The sequence below is a fragment of the Melospiza georgiana genome, chromosome 33 (assembly GCF_028018845.1).
Source record: "Melospiza georgiana isolate bMelGeo1 chromosome 33, bMelGeo1.pri, whole genome shotgun sequence".
NCBI lineage: Eukaryota > Metazoa > Chordata > Aves > Passeriformes > Passerellidae > Melospiza > Melospiza georgiana.
The window spans coordinates 1,202,166-1,222,294 of record NC_080462.1 but is presented as its reverse complement, the minus strand read 5'-3'; the positions used below and the strand labels follow the sequence as shown (position 1 = coordinate 1,222,294).

At 57.8% G+C, this 20,129-nt stretch overlaps 2 protein-coding genes across 3 annotated transcripts; both read right to left on the bottom strand.

Annotated features, from left to right (window-relative positions):
- Positions 1–394: 394 nt before the first annotated feature.
- On the bottom strand, positions 395–10,588 carry RUSC1 (RUN and SH3 domain containing 1). 2 transcript variants are annotated; one of them, XM_058042739.1, is made up of 10 exons: positions 10,531–10,588; positions 7,730–9,460; positions 6,960–7,067; positions 6,472–6,548; positions 6,188–6,362; positions 5,356–5,461; positions 5,225–5,271; positions 4,052–4,991; positions 3,184–3,315; positions 395–1,579 (listed from the first exon to the last, which is right to left on the bottom strand). In XM_058042739.1, exons 2-10 carry the CDS (start codon positions 9,384–9,386, stop codon positions 1,411–1,413), a joined length of 3,411 nt encoding a protein of 1,136 aa, XP_057898722.1. In that variant the 5' UTR covers positions 9,387–9,460; positions 10,531–10,588; the 3' UTR covers positions 395–1,410. The 2 variants fall into 2 exon arrangements, with proteins under 2 accessions (XP_057898722.1, XP_057898723.1); XM_058042740.1 differs by having other exon boundaries at positions 1,459–1,574.
- Positions 10,589–10,749: 161 nt separating this feature from the next.
- Positions 10,750–19,287, bottom strand: FDPS (farnesyl diphosphate synthase). The gene is made up of 9 exons (XM_058042843.1): positions 19,072–19,287; positions 18,786–18,926; positions 18,206–18,286; positions 17,987–18,109; positions 15,565–15,653; positions 14,735–14,807; positions 12,593–12,670; positions 12,382–12,516; positions 10,750–11,029 (listed from the first exon to the last, which is right to left on the bottom strand). Exons 1-9 carry the CDS (start codon positions 19,210–19,212, stop codon positions 10,829–10,831), a joined length of 1,062 nt encoding a protein of 353 aa, XP_057898826.1. The 5' UTR covers positions 19,213–19,287; the 3' UTR covers positions 10,750–10,828.
- Positions 19,288–20,129: the final 842 nt, after the last annotated feature.

Here is a 20,129-nt window from a genome sequence, read left to right as displayed (position 1 = left end):
GGAAACTGGACCGCCACCATCTGGGGTCCTCCTTTTGAGACACATCCTGAGAAACTAAGATCACAATAGTGTATAGAATCATGATGTAATGATTTGGAATAAAAATTGCTGATGAGTAAAAAAAATTGGAATAGAAACTGCTGAAAAAGCTGATGAGTACCCCTATAAATACCTGTAACCCTCAATTATCGGAGTGCAGTTGGAGGGAAAACTTCCCCCACTGTACCCAGCGCTGTGTTGCTCACACTTTACCATATTAAATAATAAATTGATTGCTGCTTGAATATTGAACAAGCTTGAATATTGAACAAGCTTCTCGTTCACAACAATGCTGAGCACCAGCACAGCCCCAGCATCTCCTCATCCCACCCCGTTGCCCATTGCCACACGTGCACACGTGAGCCACAACCTTTATTTCCAGCTTTTTATTTTCCCTGCAGAACGAGCTCATTCCAGTGGTTGTAATTATTTACAGAGTGCACGGCGGGGCACTGGAGGTGGCAGGACAGACAGACAGACGGACAGACGTGACATGGGGCTGGGAGAGGAGCTGTCCCTGCCCTGGCACGGGGGTGGGCAGCTTGCTCTTGCTTCTGCTTTGCTCCTGCTTGCTCTTGCTTCTGCTCATTAACTAGTTCAGCTGAACAGTCCAAATTCCTTCCTGGATTGTTTCTCCTTTCCATTTTGGAACGAACTTGAACCTGCTCTGGGCTGGGCCCTGGGAACACCGAGGGTTTGCACCTTGTGGCTGCAGCAGCTGCCCCAGCACAGGAGGGACTGAGAACAGAGGGATTGATAACAGAGTGACCACCCCAAGAGAGACTTTCTGAATTTGTCATCTTTGTCATAGTGGTGTCACCTGGTATTGTTCATTCTGTGTGCTGGGGGTGCTGTGCCTGTCCAACAAACAGGTTCTTTCCACTTGTCTCCGAGGGATCCTTCCCGAACTGGTTGGGGAGATGAGCCCTGTGGGTTTGCTTTGGCGATTCCCTACCAAATTTGCCCTAAACCAGAACAAAACGTTGTGAGCCACAACCTTTATTTCCAGCTTTTTTTTTTCCCGGCGGAACGAGCTCATTCCAGTGGTTACAATTATTTACAGAGTGCACGGCGGGGCACTGGAGGTGGCAGCAGTGGCAGGACGGACGGACGGACAGACGGATGGAGGCGACACGGGGGTGGGCGGCAGCTGAGGGACCCCCGAGCTGCCAAGGAGGGGCCGGGGGGGGGACACGGTGGCACACGGTGACCTCATGCAGCAGTGACAGGCACAGGGCAGGGCGCCCTGGGAGCCGCCAGCCCCGGAGCTGGGGAAGCTCTGGAGGTGACAGGAGACACCCAGAGCTGGCACCGCTCCGGAGAGCTCGGCTGCTCCCCCAGGTCCCTTCCTCCTCCTCCTCCTCCTCCTCCTCACAAAATCAGGGATGTGTAACCAACGGGAACGAGGCCGGTGCTGTTGCCATGGCAGCAGCGGATCCAGTCTTCATCCACGGTGGAGAGAAGCTCCAGGATGTCCCCTTTGTGGAAGCTCAGGTGCCCATCAGCCGTGCCCGTGTGGTCACACAGTGCCCGGACTGCCCTGCGTCAAAAATGTCACCCCTGGGCCACAAATGTCACCCCCTGTGCCACCAAATGTCACCCCCTGCGCCACAATGTCACACCCTGTGCCACAAATGTCACCCCTGTACCACAAATGTCACCCTCTGGGCCACAAATGTCACCCCTGGGCCACAAATGTCACCCCCTGTGCCACAAATGTCACCCCCTGTGTCATCAATGTCACCCCTGTGCCACAAATGTCACCCCTGTACCACAAATGTCACCCCTGTGCCACAAATGTCACCTCTGGGTGGCACCAATGTCCCCCAAGGGTGTGGGGACATTGGGGTCAGCGAGGATGGGGAAGAGGGAAGCACCAAACACCGTTTGGGATGGCCACAAACCCACCCTGCCCACCTGGACAGAGCTGTTCCTACGCTTGCCCCACACAAATCGCCACGAATCCACAAAGCACACAAGAAAATGCCAAAAGTTGTCCCCAAAACGTTTTGGAAAAGCAGCTGAGCCCAGGTGGGCAGAGGCTCAGGTTCCCCCAGAGCCCAGCAGGGGGAAGGGGATCCTTGGGGGTGCTTTCCCTTTAGGGATGTGTGTGACCCCCTGAAAGCAGCCCCGGCTTTCCCCCAGCCAGAAAAGCCCTCGCAGCCCTGCCCAGTCCCTCTCCCAGCTCTGTCCATTCCCAGCCCTCTCCCATCCCATCCCATCCCATTGATCCCATCAATCCCATCCCATCCCAGCTCTGCCCTGCTGTGCCCATCCCAGCCCTGCCCAGTCCCTGCCCTGTCGATCCCAGCCCTGCCCTCTCCCAGCCCATCCCATCCCATTGATCCCATCCCATCCCATCCCATCCCATCCCATCCCATCCCATCCCATCCCATCCCATCCCATCCCAGCCCATCCCATCGATCCTATCAATCCCATCCCATCCAACTGATCCCATCCCATCCCATTAATCCCATCAATCCCATCCCATCCGATCAATCCCATCCCATCCCATCAATCCCATCCCATCTCATCCCATCCCATCGATCCCATCCCATCTCATCCCATCCCATCCCATCGATCCCATCCCATCTCATCCCATCCCATCCCATCCCATCTCATCCCATCCCATCCCATCCCATCAATCCCATCCCATCCCATCAATCCCATTGATCCCATCCCATCCCATCAATCCCATCCCATTGATCCCATCCCATCAATCCCATCCCATTGATCTCATCCCATCAATCCCATCCCATCCAATCCCATTGATCCCATTAATCCCATCCCATCCCATCCCATCCCATCTCATCCCATCCCATCCCATCAATCCCATCCCATTGATCCCATCCCATCCCATTGATCCCATCCCATCCGATCAATCCCATCCCATCGATCCCATCAATCCCATCCCATTGATCCCATCCCATCCATCCCATCCCATCCCATTGATCCCATCCCATCAATCCCATCCCATCCCACTGATCCCATCAATCCCACCCCATCCCATCAATCCCATCCCATCCCATCAATCCCATCCCATCCCACTGATCCCATCAATCCCATCCCATCCCATCCCATCGATCTTATCCCATCCCATCAATCCCACCCCATCCCATCGATCCCACCCCATCCCAGCCTCACCTGCGCCCCGGGGCCGGGCCAGCCTCGCTCCTGCCCGCTTGCGGCTCCGGGCTGCGGCTCCTGTCCGGTGCCAGCCCCTTCACCACCCCGGCCAGGACACGGGGGCTGGGGGCCAGCCAGCGGGACGGCCTCCTGCCGGAGCAAAGGGAGCCGCCAGCTCACCTGGGAGCCCCTCCTGCTGCTGATCTCAGGCCTATCTGCTGATCTGGGAGCTGATAAACAGCACTGAGCCTGCCCAGGAGCACCTGCTGCTCCAAGGCGATGGCAGCAGCGCTTGGGATGTGCACTAATGCCAAGGGGAAACCCTACAAGATCCCCATGAAGCCACCACAGAAACCCCTCCTCAGCCCACCTGAGCACAGAGAAATCCCACCTGAGCACACAGAAACCCCTCCCCAGCCCACCTGAGCACACAGAAACCCCTCGTGAGCACACCTGAGCATACAGAAACCCCTCCTCAGCACACAGAAACCCCTCCTGAGCACACAGAAACCCCACCTGAGCACACAGAAACCCCTCCCCAGCACACCTGAGCACACAGAAACCCCTCCTCAGCCCACCTGAGCACACAGAAATCCCTCCTGAGCACACAGAAACCCCTCCTGAGCACACAAAACCCCTCCTGAGCACACAGAAATCCCTCCTGAGCACACAGAAACCCCACCTGAGCACACAGAAACCCCTCCTCAGCCCACCTGAGCACACAAAACCCCTCCTCAGCCCACCTGAGCACACAGAAACCCCTCCTGAGCACACAGAAACCCTTCCTCAGCACACAGAAACCCCTCCCCAGCCCACCTGAGCACACAAAACCCCTCCCCAGCCCTCACAAACCCTTCCCCCTGTGCCTGCCCAAGCCGGGTCTCACCTGGACCTGCCCGAGGCGGCGTCAGGGCTGCAGGGGAAGCTCCTGCACGAGGGGTTGGTGGCTCCAAAGAGCCAGCCCAGCCAGCTGCCCCTGTCAGGAGGCTCAGCCATCCCTGCCTGGCTCCTGCTGGCAGGAGGCTCTGGGGAAGCAGCCAGGAGGTTTTTTCCAGCAGCGGGACCGTCCAGCTTGGCGAGCGCTCTGGTTCCAGTGGGCAAGAAGAGATCTTCAGGGGAGGAGCTCCCTGAGGTGTCAGTGCTGCTGCTGGGCTTTGGGTGAGAGGGTTCAGGGCCAGCTTTGCTCTGCAGGAGCTGCAGCTCCGTGGCTCTGGGCTCACTCAGGGAAATTTGGGGTTGCCCAGCCTGGCCCGGGCTGGGCTCCCCTGCCCGCAGCTTCGTCCACCAGACCGAGGGGGACTTCTCCTTGCTGGCAGCAGTGTAAACCCTGGAGCTCTGGCTCAGCTGGCCCCACCAGCCACTGAGGCCAGCCCCGGTGCCCCCAGCACCCTCCTGGCTCTCTGAGGGGGTGGCAGAGCCCAGCAAGGTGCGGCTGATTTGGCCGCCCCAGCGCAGCACCTGCTGCAGGGTTTGCTGCAGGGCAGCCCCCACTGGTGGGGCGGGCACCAACCCACCCACGGCGGCTTGGGAGCGGCCCCCTGTGCCCCCCGCCCTGCCCAGGGCATCAGGAGGGGTCTCATCCTCCAGGCTGTCCCCAGCAGCACCCAGGGACCCCCGCGCGGGGCCGGGGGACAGCGGGGGCTGCAGGCGGCGGGACAAGGGCCGGACGTCCACGGAGAGGTGGTGGTGCTCAAAGAGCAAGTCCAGGTGGAAGGTCAGCACCGAGAGGGGCTGGATGAGCAGCAGGAGCTCGTCAGCAAGGTGGGGCAGAGGGCCCTGGCTCAGGGCAAAGAAGGCCGTGGGGGAGTAAAGCACGGAGACGACACCTGTGGGGACAGGGGCAGGTGAGGCAGGGGCAGGGTGGCCCCCGCGCTTGTCACATCCCCACCAAGCGCCAGCCAGGCTGCCCACGTCACTCAGAGCACCCTCTGTGCTGAAGATGCACCGTGGAAAACCATCCACTATGGGGAAGTGGAGGTATCCCAAGCCCAGAGTGGGATTTTCAGCCTGGCAGATTGAGAGGGCTCAGGGAGGGAGCTCCCGGGCACCGTGTCCTTACCTGGGCTCTTCTGCAGGTGAGATATCCACAACTCCAGCTGTTTAGTGCTAAACAAGACAAAGAGAACCCAAATTAGAGCCCCTGGGACAGCTCCAGCCTGCTGTGGGGCTGGCAGGGTTAACACCACTCACTTCAGAAGGCCGAGGATGAAGGCGTGGAACTTCTGCCTGCTGCTGCTGAGAGGGGCCAGCCCGGCCACGTGCCAGCACAGCGAGTGCAGGGAGCGGCTGCTGGGGCCTGTGGGGTGCAGAGCACAGACACTCGGTGCCCAGGGCACAGACACTCACTGATCAGGGCACAGACACTGCCCAGGGCACAGACATTCACTGATCAGGGCATAGACAATGCCCAGAGCACAGACACACTGCCCAGGGCACAGACACTCACTGATCAGGGCACAGACACTGCCCAGGGCACAGACACTCAGTGCCCAGGGCACAGACACTCACTGATAAGGGCACAGACAGTGCCCAGGGCACAGACACTCACTGATCGGGGCACAGACACTGCCCAGGGCACAGACACTCAGTGCCCAGGGCACAGACACACTGCCCAGGGCACACACACTCACTGATAAGGGCACAGACACTGCCCAGGGCACAGACACTGCCCAGAGCACAGACACTCAGTGCCCAGGGCACAGACATTCACTGATCAGGGCACAGACACTCAGTGCCCAGGGCACAGACACTCACTGATCAGGGCACAGACACTCAGTGCCCAGGGCACAGACAGTGCCCAGAGTACAGACATTCACTGATCAGGGCACAGACACTCACTGATCAGGGCACAGACAGTGCCCAGGGCAGAGACAGTGCCCAGGACACAGACACTCAGTGCCCAGGGCACAGACACTGCCCAGGGCACAGACACTGCCCAGGGCACACACACACACCCACCCCAGCTGGCCCAGGGCACAGCAGCACTCCAGGCACCTGGAGATGCCCCCACCCTCACCCTCACCTGTCTTCACCGAGGCTTCCACCACGCTCCAGGGGGAGTTTCTCCTCTGGCCTGTGATAACATCCTTCTGGAACGGCTTCAGCCCGTCCTCCACCAAGGCGCAGAGCGCAGGGCACAGGGTGTGCAGCAGCAGGTAGCCCACGTCGGGGTTGAGCCGGCTGTCCCCCAGCTGGGCCTGGGGAGAGCAGCAACACGAGGAGATGGGAGGGAGGGGAAGAGCAGCACCCGACCCTGATTCCGCTGGGAGGGATGAGGGAATCCCAAAAATCCTTCCCAGCCCTCACCTTCTGCACCACGTTCCGTGCGGTGCTGAAGTGGGCGATGACCTTGTCCACAGCGGAGCTGACGGCGACTAGCAGCGCTGGGGACGAGGGAGAGGAGGAGAGAAAGAGAGAAGGAGAGAAGGAGAGAAGGAGAGAGAAGGAGGGGTCAGTCTGGAGGGACCCGGACACCACCGGACCCTGCGGTGCTGGAACCGCAGGTCGGGCACCCTCGGGGGGTTGCGGTGGTGGCCGCAGCCGCGTTCTCCGGCTGGCCCGGATCACCTGCCGGGGGCGGGCAGGGCCGGGCCCGGTGCGGGCAGCGCTGCCGGTTCCTGCCCGTACTGTCCCGGCCTGCAGTGTCCCTGCGTGCCTTCCGTTGTCCCTGCCCCAGCCCAGCCCTGCCGGTGCCCCGGACACCGACCCGCCCCAGGACGAGCCCCTCGCACCCTCCCGACCCCGCTGCCCCCTCCCCTCCTCTCCCTCCCCGTTCTGCGAGGATTTGCCCCAACCTTTCGCTTGCTCGCCATGCGGCCCCTCCGCTCTTCCCCCGCCGGGCCGGGCGGCTCCAGCGGCGGCTCCAGCGGCGGCTCCGGCGGCGGGGAGCGGCTCGGGCCTGGCTGGAGACAGCGGGGCAGCGGGGTCAGGCGAGGCGGCGGCTGCAGCGCTGCCCGGGCCCGGCGCGGGAGGAGCGGGGTCGGCGGCGGGGCCCGGCTCGCTCCGGCTCATGGGGCCAAGCGCGGCGGGGCCGGGCCGGGCCGGGCGGAGGAAGCGCCGGGAGCCGCGGGGCGGAGCGGCAGCACCGGGACGGCCCCGGCGCGTCCCGAGCCGCGCTGGGCCATGCGGGGGGAGCCCCGGAGCTCGCCGTGCCCGGCCCGGAGCCACCCGGGATGGCTCTCACCGCCCGGAGACCCGCAGCTGGCCCCGCAAGCCCCGGGCAGGGTCCCGGAAGGAGCCGGAGTCACCCCCAGAGTCACCCCCAGACTACCCCCAGAGTCACCCCTAAACTCTCCCCCCAGAGTCACCCCCAGACTCCCCCCAGACTCACTCCAGACTCAGCCCTAAACTCTCTCCCCAGAGTCACCCCCAGACTCCTGCCCAGGCTCACCCCAGACTCACCCGACTCCCCCCACACTCACCCCAGATTCACCCGACTCCCCCCACACTCACCCCCGACTCCTGCCCAGACTCTCCCCAGATTCACCCGACTCCCCCCAGACTCACCCCAAACTCCTCCCAGACTCATCTCCACACTCACCCCCAGTCTCACCCCCAGACTCACCCCCCGTGCGGGTCTCCTCTCCTCTCTGCGCCGCCCGTGGCACCGCGGGGTCCCCGCCGGGCCCCCCGAGCCCCCGCAGCGGGGCTGTCCCCATCCCCTTTTCCCCTGGGGGCAGCCGCCCCTTCTCCACATCCCTGGGCTGCCCCTCGGCGATGGGCTGCAGGCTGGGCCGCGCTCTCCTCCTCGCCTGGTGCCCGTCGCCGGCTGCCAGACCCTGTGTCACCCCCAGGGACACCGCGGGTCCCCAGGCCGGGGCGGGCACCGGGGGGTGCTGGGCCGGCTCTGCCCGCGGGCCCTTGGGCTGCCGGGCGGCGCTGCGGGACCGCAGCTCCTTGAACGTGGTCACCTCTCTCTGCCTGGGGCCGGGGGGCCTGGCTGGCCCGTCCTGCTGCCCCTGGGGCTGGGGCCGGGCCGGCTCCTGGCCCGCCGTGCCCGAGAGCAGCTCGCTGCCCGGGGGCAGCTCCGTGTCGGGCGAGAACACGATCAGCCAGTCGCTGCGGTCAACCCTGGCCTGGGCGGGCGCGGGCACAGCCGCGTTCCTCTTCCTCCTCTGGGCCAGCTCGTGGAAGGAGGTGATGGTCTTGGTGGCCGCGTCTCTGCAGAGCTCAGCTTTGGGTTCTGGCCCCAGCTGCTGCTCCGCTCTGTGCGCGTTCAGCACCTGCAGCCGCCGCCGGGGCCGAGGGGGCACCGGGGGAGGGACCCCGCCGGGCCGGGGCCGCGGCTCCGGAGCGCTGCTCGGGACACCGGGGTCCCTCCGTTCCGGCACGGGCGGCGGGGCTGCGGGCGCCGCATCGGGCTCGGGGAGGGGGTTGCAGTTGGGGTCGAGGTCGGTGCTGGTGCCGGTGGTCTCCGGTGCTGCTGTGCTGGGAGAGAGCTCCTCGCAGTGAGAATCGAGCGAGTTGATGCTGCAGAGGCTGTCTGGGCTCTTGCTGGCCACAGAGCTCTTGGTGGCTCTCGGGGGCACCGGGGAGTTGTGGTTGGCATCTCTCCCATGGCATGTCCTGTGCTGGTCAGCCAGAGATTCTCCATCAGCCAGACGCTCTCCATCAGCCAGACGCTCTCCATCAGCCAGAAGCTCTCCATCAGCCAGAGGCTCTCCATCATCCAGAGGCTCTCCATCATCCAGAAGCTCTCCATCATCCAGAAGCTCTCCATCATCCAGAGGCTCTCCATGCCAGGCATTTTCTGTGGGAATGACGTTCAGCTGCTTGTCAGGGGACTGGCACTCTGCTCTGGCCAACTCCTTGCAGTACACCGAGACCGGCGAGTCATCCAAGCTGAAATCCGAGCAGCTACTGACAGAGGAGGAGGAGGAGGAGGAGGAGGAAGCCAGATCACAAGGGGGATCACAAGGGGAAGCCGCCTCCTCCTCCTCGTCTCCGCTGTGCAGGCAGGGGAAATCCTCTGGGCTCTGCAGCCCGAGCGTCTCCGGCTCCGGAGCGTGGGACTCGCAGCAGCGACATTTCACCGAGGGATTGTTGGAATTGGCATCCACGGGCTCCCGGTTCTCCGGGCACTGCGTGCAGCCCGTCTGCTCCCCCTGGCCCGTGGAGCCCTCCTGGAGCTCGGGGTGCCGGGAGAGGTGCAGCCCCAGGGAGATGTGCTGCAGGTGGATGTGGTTGAGGTTGCACAGGAGGCCTTTCTTTGGGGCCAGCATGGTGCTGCCTCGCTGGAAGTGCCCAGGGCTCCCAGGAAAGGCCAGCAGCTCCTCTCTTCACACCATCCAGCTCCCTGCAAGCACCAAACACCCTCCTGGTCAAGGAAAAACACGGCAGGACAAACCTGGAGAGAGGCACGGCCGGGGGAAGAGGGACGGCGGTGACCTTGCAGCAGGGCCTGGCACAAGGGCTGGGGCTTCGAGAAGGGGACGTGCCCCCAGGGAGGGGCTGCCCCACAGATTCCTGCCCCGTTTGGGGCCCTGAAGGCAGCCCCGGTCCCTGGAGCACGGCCTGGGAACGTTCTCAGGAAGCTCGGGCTGCTCCGGGGCTGGATTCCCTCCGGAGGGTCGGGAGCATCTCGGGGATGCCTCAAGGAGAAAACGCCCTTGGAGCCTCGTCAAGGCGGGGCGGGCAGGGGGGGCTCTGTCCTGCCTGGGGGCGGTGGCACCAGGGGGGCTCAGGGACCAGGGCTTGGCCGGAACCGCCGCAGAACCGGCACCGCAGCCCCGGCCCCGGCTTTACCGGGGAGGAGCCGCAGCCCCGGGCCCGGCTTTACCGGGGAGGAGCCGCGGCCCCGGGCCCGGCTTTACCGGGGAGGGGCCGCAGCCCCGGGCAGCTGCTGGAGGCTCCGGGCAGGGAACGGGCAGCGGAGAGCGCGGGAGGGCGGATCCGAGCATCTGCCAGCCCCGAGCATCCCCCGGTTCCGAACATCCTCCAGCTCCGAGAATCCCTCGAGCATCCTCCAGCTCCGAGCATCCCCCAGCCCTGAGCATCCTCCAACCCCGAGCATCCCCCGGTTCCGAGCATCCTCCAGCCCTAAACATCCTCCAGCTCCGAGTATCCTCCAGCCCTGAGCATCCCCCACCCCCAAGCATGGTCCAGCCCCAGCATCCTCCAGCCCCGAGCATCCCTCGAGCATCCCCCGGCCCTGAGCATCCTCCAACCCCGATCTCCTCCAGCCCCAGCATCCCCCAGCATCCCCCAGCCCCAGCATCCTCCATCCCCCGAGCATCCTCCATCCCCCGGCCCCGGGTCGAGCACGGGCGGCCGGGCAGCAGGAGCGGCCCTGCTGGGCGCGGCCCTCCCCATCCCCCTGCAGCCCCCGCCCGGCTCCATCCCCTTCTTCCCCCGTCCCCCGCTCACCTCCTCGGCGCTGCGGCGGCGACTGCGGCTGCGGGAGCGAGGGAGGAGCCGCGGCCCCGCCGGGAGCCGCCCGGTCCCGCCCCACCGGCGGCGGCGGGGGCGGCGCTCCGGGCATCCCCGGTACCGGCATCGCCCTCCCTGCATCCCACCCTGTCCCCAGATAACAGCAAGCAGCGCGCCTACAATAATTTACATTTATTGACATAAATCAGATGGCAGAGCACCTTCTCTCCAGCCCACCCCCGGCCCCTCCCAGGGCAGGGAGCAGCTCCAGCCCCCTCCCTGCCTGGCTCCTCCATCACTTCTGCCGCTTGTAAATCTTCTGTGCCAGGTCCAGGAAGATTTGGCGGGGCAGGCGCCGGGCGTGGCTCCCGATCAGCGCCTGCAGCCGCGCGTAGCTGCTCTCCTCGTACTCGCGGAACGCCGCCTGCATGCCCAGGGCATCGTAGAGCTCCTTCACCTTGGCCACCTTCTGGGGCTCCTTAGAGCCGTAATTTTCCTAAAAAAAAAAAAAAAAACAAAAAACCCTGGAGTGAGTCAGGGTCATGGCAGCAGCTTTGTTCTCTCTTCTCTCTTTGTTACTGTGGTATTTTATGGAGTATCTTTTGGATAGGATTTTTTTTTTCTCTCTTGGGAAAAAGAGAAAGCTGAGATGAGAAGCTTCGGAGGAAAAAAAAACAAAAAAACCAATATTATCTGATGGATTCTCCTTGGGATGTGGCTGGTGAATTTTTGATTGGTTCCATGTGAATTGTTTTTATTCATGACCAATCCCAGCCCAGCTGTGTCAGACTCTCTGGTCTGTCACAGTTTTGGGTTTCTTTTTTTTTTTTTGGTTTTGGTTTGGTTTTTGTTGTTGTTTTTTAATTTTATTATTATTCTTTTTTTAGCCTTCTGATGTATTCCTTTATTGTTTTGTAGAGTTTTAGTATATAATTTCATATATAATATAATATAATATAATATAATATAATATAATATAATATTATATTATATTATATTATATTATATTATATTATATATAATATAACATAATATAATATAACATAATATAATATAACATAATATAACATAACATAATATAACATAACATAACATAACATAACATAACATAACATAATATAATATAATATATAATATAATATATATAAAATATATAAAATATACAATATAATGTAACGTAATATAATTTAATGCAATGTAATGTAATATAATGTAATGTAATGTAATATAATGTAATGTAATGTAATATAATGTAATGCAATGTAATGCAATGCAATGTAATATAATGTAATGCAATGCAATGTAATATAATGTAATGCAATGCAATGTAATATAATGTAATGCAATGCAATGTAATATAATGTAATGCAATGCAATGTAATATAATGTAATGCAATGTAATGTAATGTAACATATTATATTATATTATATTATATTATATTATATTATATTATATTATATTATATTATATTATATTATATTATATTATATTATATTATATTATATTATATTATATTATATTATATTATATTATATTATATTATATTATATTATATTATATTATATTTCAGCCTTCTAAGAATTATGGAGTCGCATTCACCTTTTCCCTCATCCTAGGACCTTCACAAACAACACCCCAACACTCTCTTCTTCCTTCTCACCCTCCTCCTCCCAGCCCCTGGCACTCCAGGTGCCCATCCCAGCACTCCAGGTGCCCATTGTGCCACTCCAGGTGCCCATCCCAGCACTCCAGGTGCCCATTGTGCCACTCCAGGTGCCCATCCCGGCACTCCAGGTGCCCATCCCAGCACTCCACCCCCTCTGCCAGGTGTGTGCTGCCAGCCTTACCTCCAGGATCTGCCTCTGCTCCGGCGTTGCCCTCTGCAGACACTGCACCACCAGCCAGCTGCACTTGTTGTCCTGGATGTCGGTGCCAACCTTGCCCGTCAGGGCCGGGTCCCCGTAGCAGTCCAGGAAATCGTCCTGCGGGGCAGTGCCAGGGCCTGAGTGCCACGGGCAGCAGCTGGCAGGGACCCAGCGGGGCAGGGGCAGCTCCTACCTGGATCTGGAAGAACTCCCCCATCTCCAGCAGGATGGCTTTGGCGTCCTCGTGCTCCTCCTTGCCGTCAATGCCCGCCTGGGGGAGGGAACAACAGGGATGGAAAACCTTCCAGGGCCTGGGGTTAAAGTAAAGCCTGCCAGGGCCTGGGGTTAAAGTAAAGCCTTCCAGGACCTGGGATAAAGTAAAGCCTTCCAGGACCTGGGGTTAAAGCCAAGCCTTCCAGGACCTGGGATAAAGTAAAGCCTTCCAGGACCTGAGGCTGAAGTAAAGCCTTCCAGGACCTGGAGCTAAAGTAAAGCCTTTAAGGAACTGGGCATAAAGCAAAGCCTTCCAGGACCTGGGGGACAGAGCCTTTCAGGACCTGGAATAAAGCAAAGCCTTCCAGGACCTGGGTATCAAGTAAAGCCTACCAGGACCAGGAAATAGGTAAAGCCTTCCAGGACCCAGAGATAAAGCAAAGCCTTCCAGGACCTGGACTGAAGTAAAGCCTTCCAGGACCTGGGCATAAACTAAAGTCTTCCAGGACCTGGGCATAAAGCAAAGCCTTCCAGGACTTGGGGATTGAGTAAAGCCTTCCAGGACCTGGGGGATAGAGCCTTTCAGGACCTGGGATAAAGTAAAGCCTTTAAGGAAGTGGGCATAAAGTAAAGCCTTCCAGGACCTGGGGATAAGATAAAGCCTTCTAGACCCTGGGGCTAAAACTTTCCAGGACCTGAGGATAAAGCCTTCCAGGACCTGGGGATAAAGCAAAACCTTCCAGGACCTGGGCATAAAGCAAAGCCTTCCAGGACCTGGGGATTGAGTAAAGCCTTCCAGGACCTGGGGGATAGAGCCTTCCAGGACCTGGAATAAAGCAAAGCCTTCCAGGACCTGGGGATTGAGTAAAGCCTTCCAGGACCCGGGATCAAGTAAAGCCTTCCAGGACCTGGGGATTGAGTAAAGCCTACCAGGACCAGGAAATAGGTAAAGCCTTCCAGGACCCAGGCATAAAGTCTTCCAGGACCTGGAGATAAAGCAAAGCCTTCCAGGACCTGGGGATTGAGTAAAGCCTTCCAGGACCTGGGGGATAGAGCCTTTCAGGACCTGGGATAAAGCAAAGCCTTCCAGGACCTGGGATAAAGCCAAGCCTTCCAGGACCAGAAATGGAATAAAGCCTTCCAGGACCTGGGGCTAAAACTTTCCAGGACCTGGGGATAAAGCCTTTCAGGACCTGGGGATAAAGCAAAGCCTTCCAGGACCTGGGAATAAAGCAAAGCCTTCCAGGACCTGGGGATCAAGGAAAGCCTTCCAGGACCAGGAAACAGGTAAAGCCTTCCAGGACCTGGGCATAAACTAAAGCCTTCCAGGACCTGGGCATAAACTAAAGCCTTCCAGGATTTGGGGATTGAGTAAAGCCTTCCAGGACCTGGGGGATAGAGTCTTCCAGGACCAGGGATAAAGTAAAGCCTTCCAGGACCAGGAAACAGGTAAAGCCTTCCAGGACCTGGGCATAAAGCCAAGCCTTCCAGGACCTGGGGATAAAGCAAAGCCTTCCAGGACCTGAGGCTGAAGTAAAGCCTTCCAGGAACTGGGCATAAAGTAAAGCCTTCCAGGACCTGGGCATAAAGCCTTCCAGGACCTGGGATAAAGTAAAGCCTTCCAGGACCTGGGATAAAGTAAAGCCTTCCAGGACCTGGAGCTAAAGTAAAGCCTTTAAGGAACTGGGCATAAGGTAAAGCCTTCCAGGACCTGAGGCTGAAGTAAAGCCTTTAAGGAACTGGGCATAAAGTAAAGCCTTCCAGGACCTGGGGGACAGAGCCTTTCAGGACCAGGGATAAAGCAAAGCCTTCCAGGACCTGGGGATAAGATAAAGCCTTCTAGGCCCTGGGGCTAAAACTTTCCAGGACCTGGGGATAAAGCCTTTCAGGACCTGGGAATAAAGCAAAGCCTTCCAGGACCTGGGGATCGAGTAAAGCCTACCAGGACCTGGACTGAAGTAAAGCCTTCCAGGACCTGGGCATAAACTAAAGCCTTCCAGGACCTGGGGATAAAGCAAAGCCTTCCAGGACCTGGGGATAAAGCAAAGCCTTCCAGGACCTGGGCATAAAGCCTTCCAGGACCTGTGCTGGCGGCAGCAGGGCGAGGCCCCAGCACACTCACCATGTACATGGCTGCAGCCACGGGCAGGTAGAAGGAGTAAAACGCTGTCTTGTACTTGACAATGGCCTTGTACCTGTGCCACAGGAACCAGGCTGAGCCCCAGAACCCCCGCGGCAGGGCAGGGACTGAAAACCAGCCCCAGGCACCCCAAAAACCAACCCCAGGCACCCCAAAAACCAGCCCTAGGGCCCCCCTCTGCAGGGCACCCCAAAAACCAACCCCAGGCACCCCAAAAACCAACCCCAGGCTGTCTCTGCATGGCAGGGACTGAAGGGCACCCCAAAAACCAACACCAGGCACCCCAAAACCAGCCACAGGCTGAGTCTCTGCAGGGCAGGGACTGAAAACCAACCCCAGGCACCCCAAAAACCAACCCCAGGCACCCCAAAAACCAACCCCAGGGCCCCCCTCTGCAGGGCACCCCAGAAACCAGCCCCAGCCTGAGTTTCTGCAGGGCAGGGACTGAAGAGCACCCCAAAACCAACTCCAGGCACCCCAAAACCCAGCCCCAGGCACCCCAAAACCCAGCCCCAGGGTCTTCCTCTGCAGGGCACCCCAAAAACCAGCCCCAGGGCCATCCCGTGCAGGGCACCCCAAAAAACAGCTCCAGGCACCCCAAAAACCAGCCCCAGGCTGAGTTTCTGCGGGGCAGGGACTGCAGGGCACCCCAAAAACCAGCCCCAGGCACCCCAAAACCCAGCCCCAGGCACCCCAAAACCCAGCCCCAGGGTCCTCCTCTGCAGGGCACCCCAAACCCAGCCCCGGGCACCCCAAAAACCAGCCCCGGGCTGAGCAGGGCAGGAAGGAACCAGGCTCTGTGCCCCCTGTACCTCTGCTCGCTGAACTTGCTCAGGTCCACCTGGGAGACTGGAGCAGTGATGAGGTCCAGGGTCTGCCCCAGCTCGGTCTGGTAGCCTGTCTGCAGAGGAGAGAAAGGATCTGGGGCCTTGTTCCAGCTTTTCAGTGTTTAAAGGGGGTGTAAAAACAGGGAGGGGGATGTTTTATGTGGGGAGAACGAGATAAAGGGTGATGGTTGTGATATATCAGTGATAGTGAGATTGGGAGGAGTTTCTGGCTGTGAGGGTGGGCAGGCCCTGGCACGGGGTGCCCAGAGGAGCTGTGGATGCCCCTGGATCCCTGGCAGTGCCCAAAGCCAGGTTGGATGGGGCTTGGAGCAGCCTGGGATGGTGGGAGGTGTCCCCATGGCAGGAGGGTTGGAATTTCATCATCTTTAAGGTCCATTCCAACCCAAACCAGTTTGGGATTTCATGATTTATTCACACACAGCCCTCTATAGCAGGGAGGTGGAATGGGATGATCTTTAAGGTCCCACCCAACTCAAACCAATGTGGGATTCCATGATTTATCCACACACAGCCCTCCATGGCTGGAGGGTTGGAATTTGATGATCTTTAAGGTTCATTCCAACCCAAACCAGTCTGGATTCCATGATTTATTTAGACACAGCCCTCTATAGCAGGGAGGTGGAATTTTATAATCTTTAAGGTCCATTCCAACCCAAACCAGTTTGGGATTTCATGGTTTATCCACACACAGCCCTCTATAGCAGGGAGTTGGAACTTGATGATCTTTAGGGTCCATTCCAACCCAAACCATTGTGTGATTCCATGGTTTATTCACACACAGCCCTCCATGGCATTGGGGTGGAATGGGATGATCTTTGAGATGATCTTTAAGGCCCCATCCAACCCAAACCAGTTTGGGATTTCATGATTGATTCACACAGCCCTCCATGGCAGGGGGGTGGAATGGGATGATCTTTAAGGTTCATTCCAACCCAAACCAGTTTGGGATTCCATGATTTATCCACACACATCCCTCTATAGCAGGGAGGTGGAACTTGATGATCTTTAGGGTCCCATCCAATCCAAACGAGTCTGGATTCCATAATTTATTCACACACAGCCTTCCATGGCATTGGGGTGGAATGGGATGATCTTTAAGGTCCTTTCCAATCCAAACCAGTCTGGATTCCATAACTGATTCACACACAGCCCTCCATGACAGGGGGGTGGAATGGGATGATTTTTGAGGTCCATTCCAACCCAAACCGCTCTGGGATTCCATGGTTTATTCACACACAGCCCTCCATGACAGGGGAGTGGAATTTTATGATCTTTAAGGTCCATTCCAACCCCAACCATTGTGTGATTCCATGGTTTATTCACACACAGCCCTCCAGGAGAGTCCCAACCCCACGGTGCAGAGCCCAAGCCCTGATTCAGCTCCTCTTTGGGTCTAAAGGCAGGACATGTCTGTCACAGCCACATTTTATGAAAAATCCTTTTGTTAAGATCTTTTCTCCTGAGAAGTTTGAGCTTCCCCATGTTTTGCTGCTTTGGAATGTGATTTAGAGAATTGTTTACCCAGCATGTGAATTGTTTTTAATTAACGACCAATGACAGCCACCTGTGTCGGGGCTGTGAGCAGTCACAAGATTTTATTATCATTCCTTTCTATTCCTTCCTGAAACACTTTCTTCTATTCTTTTAGCATAGTCTTAATATCTTATTTTCTCTTAATGTAATATATATTTATTTACATATAATTTATATTTAAATATATAACTATTTATAATATTTCTATATTATACTATATTATATATTATAATTACTGCTAGATCTGCCATATTATATTATATATTATATTACATAATATATTATATTATATATCTAACATATATTATATATAATATACACTATTATATATAATACATTATATATTATATATATTATATAATATATATTATATATTATATAATATATATTATATAATATATATTATATAATATATAATATAATATATAATGTATATATTATATATAATATAATATATAATGTATATATTATATATAATCTATATTAGATATATAATATATATTAGATATATATTATATTAGATATATATTACATTAGATATATATTATATTAGATATATATTATATTACATTATATATTACATTATATTATATTAGATATATATTATATTATATTATATTTCTGATTATATTATATTATATTTCTGTTTATATTACATAAATATATAATTTATATATATAAAAAATAATAAATCAGCCTTCTGAAACACGGAGTCAAGATTCTCTTCCCTCATCCTGGGACCCTCAAACACCACCACACACGTCCAGGACACCCAGGAATTTCAGGCACACATCAGAAAACAGACCCAGACCCCAAGAAACCCCCAAGGAAGGATTTGGGGAGCCGGGCTCACCTGCAGGAAGAGCTCCAGCAGGTGCAGGTAGAAGGGCTGCTGCCCACAGTACCTCCTCAGCAGCCTGTACACCGAGGACTCCAGCAGAAAAGCATCATTGATGGCATCCAGCCCGATCCCCTCCTGCAGCAGGGACACAGGGAGGGGTCCCAAAGGCTCCTGGTGACGCCCAAGGGACACCCCCAGCCCCGAGCGGGGCCCCCCTGAACCCCCTCTCACCTTCTTGTACCAGCAGAGCTGCCCCCGGCGGGTCAGGGACGAGTCCATGATGTCGTCGGCCACCAGGAAAAAGGCTTGGAACTGCCAGAGGGTAGGTTAGGGATGGAGGGACCATCCCCAGGGGTCCCCATACCCACTGGGGTCCCAGTCCTCCAGAGGATCCCATTCCCCAGAAGGGGGGGGTCCCTTATCCATGGAGATGCCATACCCAGGGGGGTCCCATCCCCACTGGGGAGAGTCCCATCCCCATTGAGGGGGGCTCCCTTTCCCTATTGAGGCGGGGGGCTCCCAACCCCATTGGGGTCCCCATCCCCCAGGGTGTTCCCTAGGGGAGCTCCATCCCCAGGGGGATCCCATCCCCATTGGGGTCCCCATCCCCTGGCAGGCCCCATTTCTAGACGGGGGTCCCATCCCATGGGGGATCCCATCTCCATTGGGGTCCCATCCCCATGGCGGGTCCCCATCCCCATTGGGGTCCCCATTTCTAGACGGGGGTCCCATCCCATGGGGGATCCCATCCCCATGGCGGGTCCCAATCCCCATAGCGGGTCCCCATCCCCACTGGGGTCCCGGTTCTCACCAGCTCGATGCACCAGCCCACGGCCAGGGCACGCCGGATGCTCTCCGGGTCCTGCCGCTCGGGCCCCGCCAGCCGCCGGTACGCGGCCACCACCGTGAGCCCCCGGTTGCACTTCCCGCCCGGCGCGTTGTACTCCAGCACCTGCGGGGCGCGGCCAGGTGAGCGGCCATGACCTGACCCACCCCTCCATCCCCGGTCCCACCGGCCCTTCCCACCCTCCAGCCCCGGTCCCACCGGCGCTCCCCACCCTCCAGCCCCGGTCCCGCCAATCCCTCCCGGTTCTCACCTGCTTCAGCCGCGCCACGGAGTCTCCCACCTCCGGGTGTCCCAGCATGTCCTCCGTCAGGTCGCGGACGATCTGCGGGAAGAAGGCGGCGAACTCCTCGCGCTCGGCCGCTGCCCGCGCCCCGCTATCGCCGCCGCTCATGGTGCCGGTTCACGCTGCCGGTTCGCGCTGCCGGTTCGCGGTCCCGCCGCTGCCGCCCGTGGCCTCCAGGGCACCTCTGGCCCCGCCCCCGCCCCGCCCCCCTCGCGGGGCACGCCGGGATGCGCAGTCCCGAGGCGCGGCCGCGGCCTCTTCCAGTGACGCCGCTGGACTACAACTCCCAGAGTGCCCCGCGCCTGGAGGCGGACCAGCGGGCACGCGGCTGGAGCAGCGCCCATTGGTCCGTTTCATCGCGCGAGGATGAGCCCAAGGCGGCTAAGCCAATGGGAGCGCGGCGGGGGCGGGAGCGAGGCCGGTGATTGGTGGAGAAGGGGAATGGAGAGAGCGCCCGGCGTGGCGCGGGGGCGTGGCGGGGATTGAGGGCGGGGCTTTAGGGCGTGGCTTTAGGGCGTGGCTCCAGGGCGTGGCTTTGGGGCGGGGCTTTGGGGCGTGCCCGGTAACCGGGAGGGGAATGGGGGTGCGGGCACTCGGACGGGGATGGGGTGCGCTGGAACGGGGGCCAATCGGGGGTCAATCGGGGGTGTGGGGGGCCATGAGGTCTGTGGGGTTGTAGGGCGGGCGTGGGGCGCTGTGCAGGTGTCTCCGGGCAGGTGTGGCATCACATGTGATTGTGGGGTGCAGCACAGGCGTGGGGTGCCATGCAGCTGACATGCTGTGCAGGTGTGGGTGCATCGCAGTTATGGGGTACAGAGCAGTTACGGGGTGCAGGGCAGTTATGGGGTACAGAGCAGTTATGGGGTACAGAGCAGTTTTGGGGTACAGAGCAGTTATAGGGTGCAGTGCTGTTATGGGGTACAGAGCAGTTTTGGGGTGCAGAGCAGCTCTGGGGTGTGCTGTTATGGGGTACAGAGCAGTTTTGGGGTGCAGAGCAGCTTTGGGGTGTGCTGTTATGGGGTACA

Excerpts from the sequence above, each read along its gene's own strand:
- FDPS (XM_058042843.1), bottom strand. The coding sequence starts at position 19,212 with ATGAGCGGCGGCGATAGCGGGGCGCGGGCAGCGGCCGAGCGCGAGGAG. Across the intron at positions 18,287-18,785 it reads TGGGCTGGTGCATCGAGCTG|TTCCAAGCCTTTTTCCTGGT; the intron begins GTGAGAACCGGG and ends ACCCTCTGGCAG. Across the intron at positions 12,517-12,592 it reads GGGAGTTCTTCCAGATCCAG|GACGATTTCCTGGACTGCTA; the intron begins GTAGGAGCTGCC and ends ACTGCCCCGCAG.
- RUSC1 (XM_058042739.1), bottom strand. The coding sequence starts at position 9,386 with ATGCTGGCCCCAAAGAAAGGCCTCCTGTGCAACCTCAACCACATCCAC. Across the intron at positions 6,363-6,471 it reads CACGGAACGTGGTGCAGAAG|GCCCAGCTGGGGGACAGCCG; the intron begins GTGAGGGCTGGG and ends TGCTCTCCCCAG. Across the intron at positions 5,462-6,187 it reads GGAAGCCTCGGTGAAGACAG|GCCCCAGCAGCCGCTCCCTG; the intron begins GTGAGGGTGAGG and ends TGCACCCCACAG.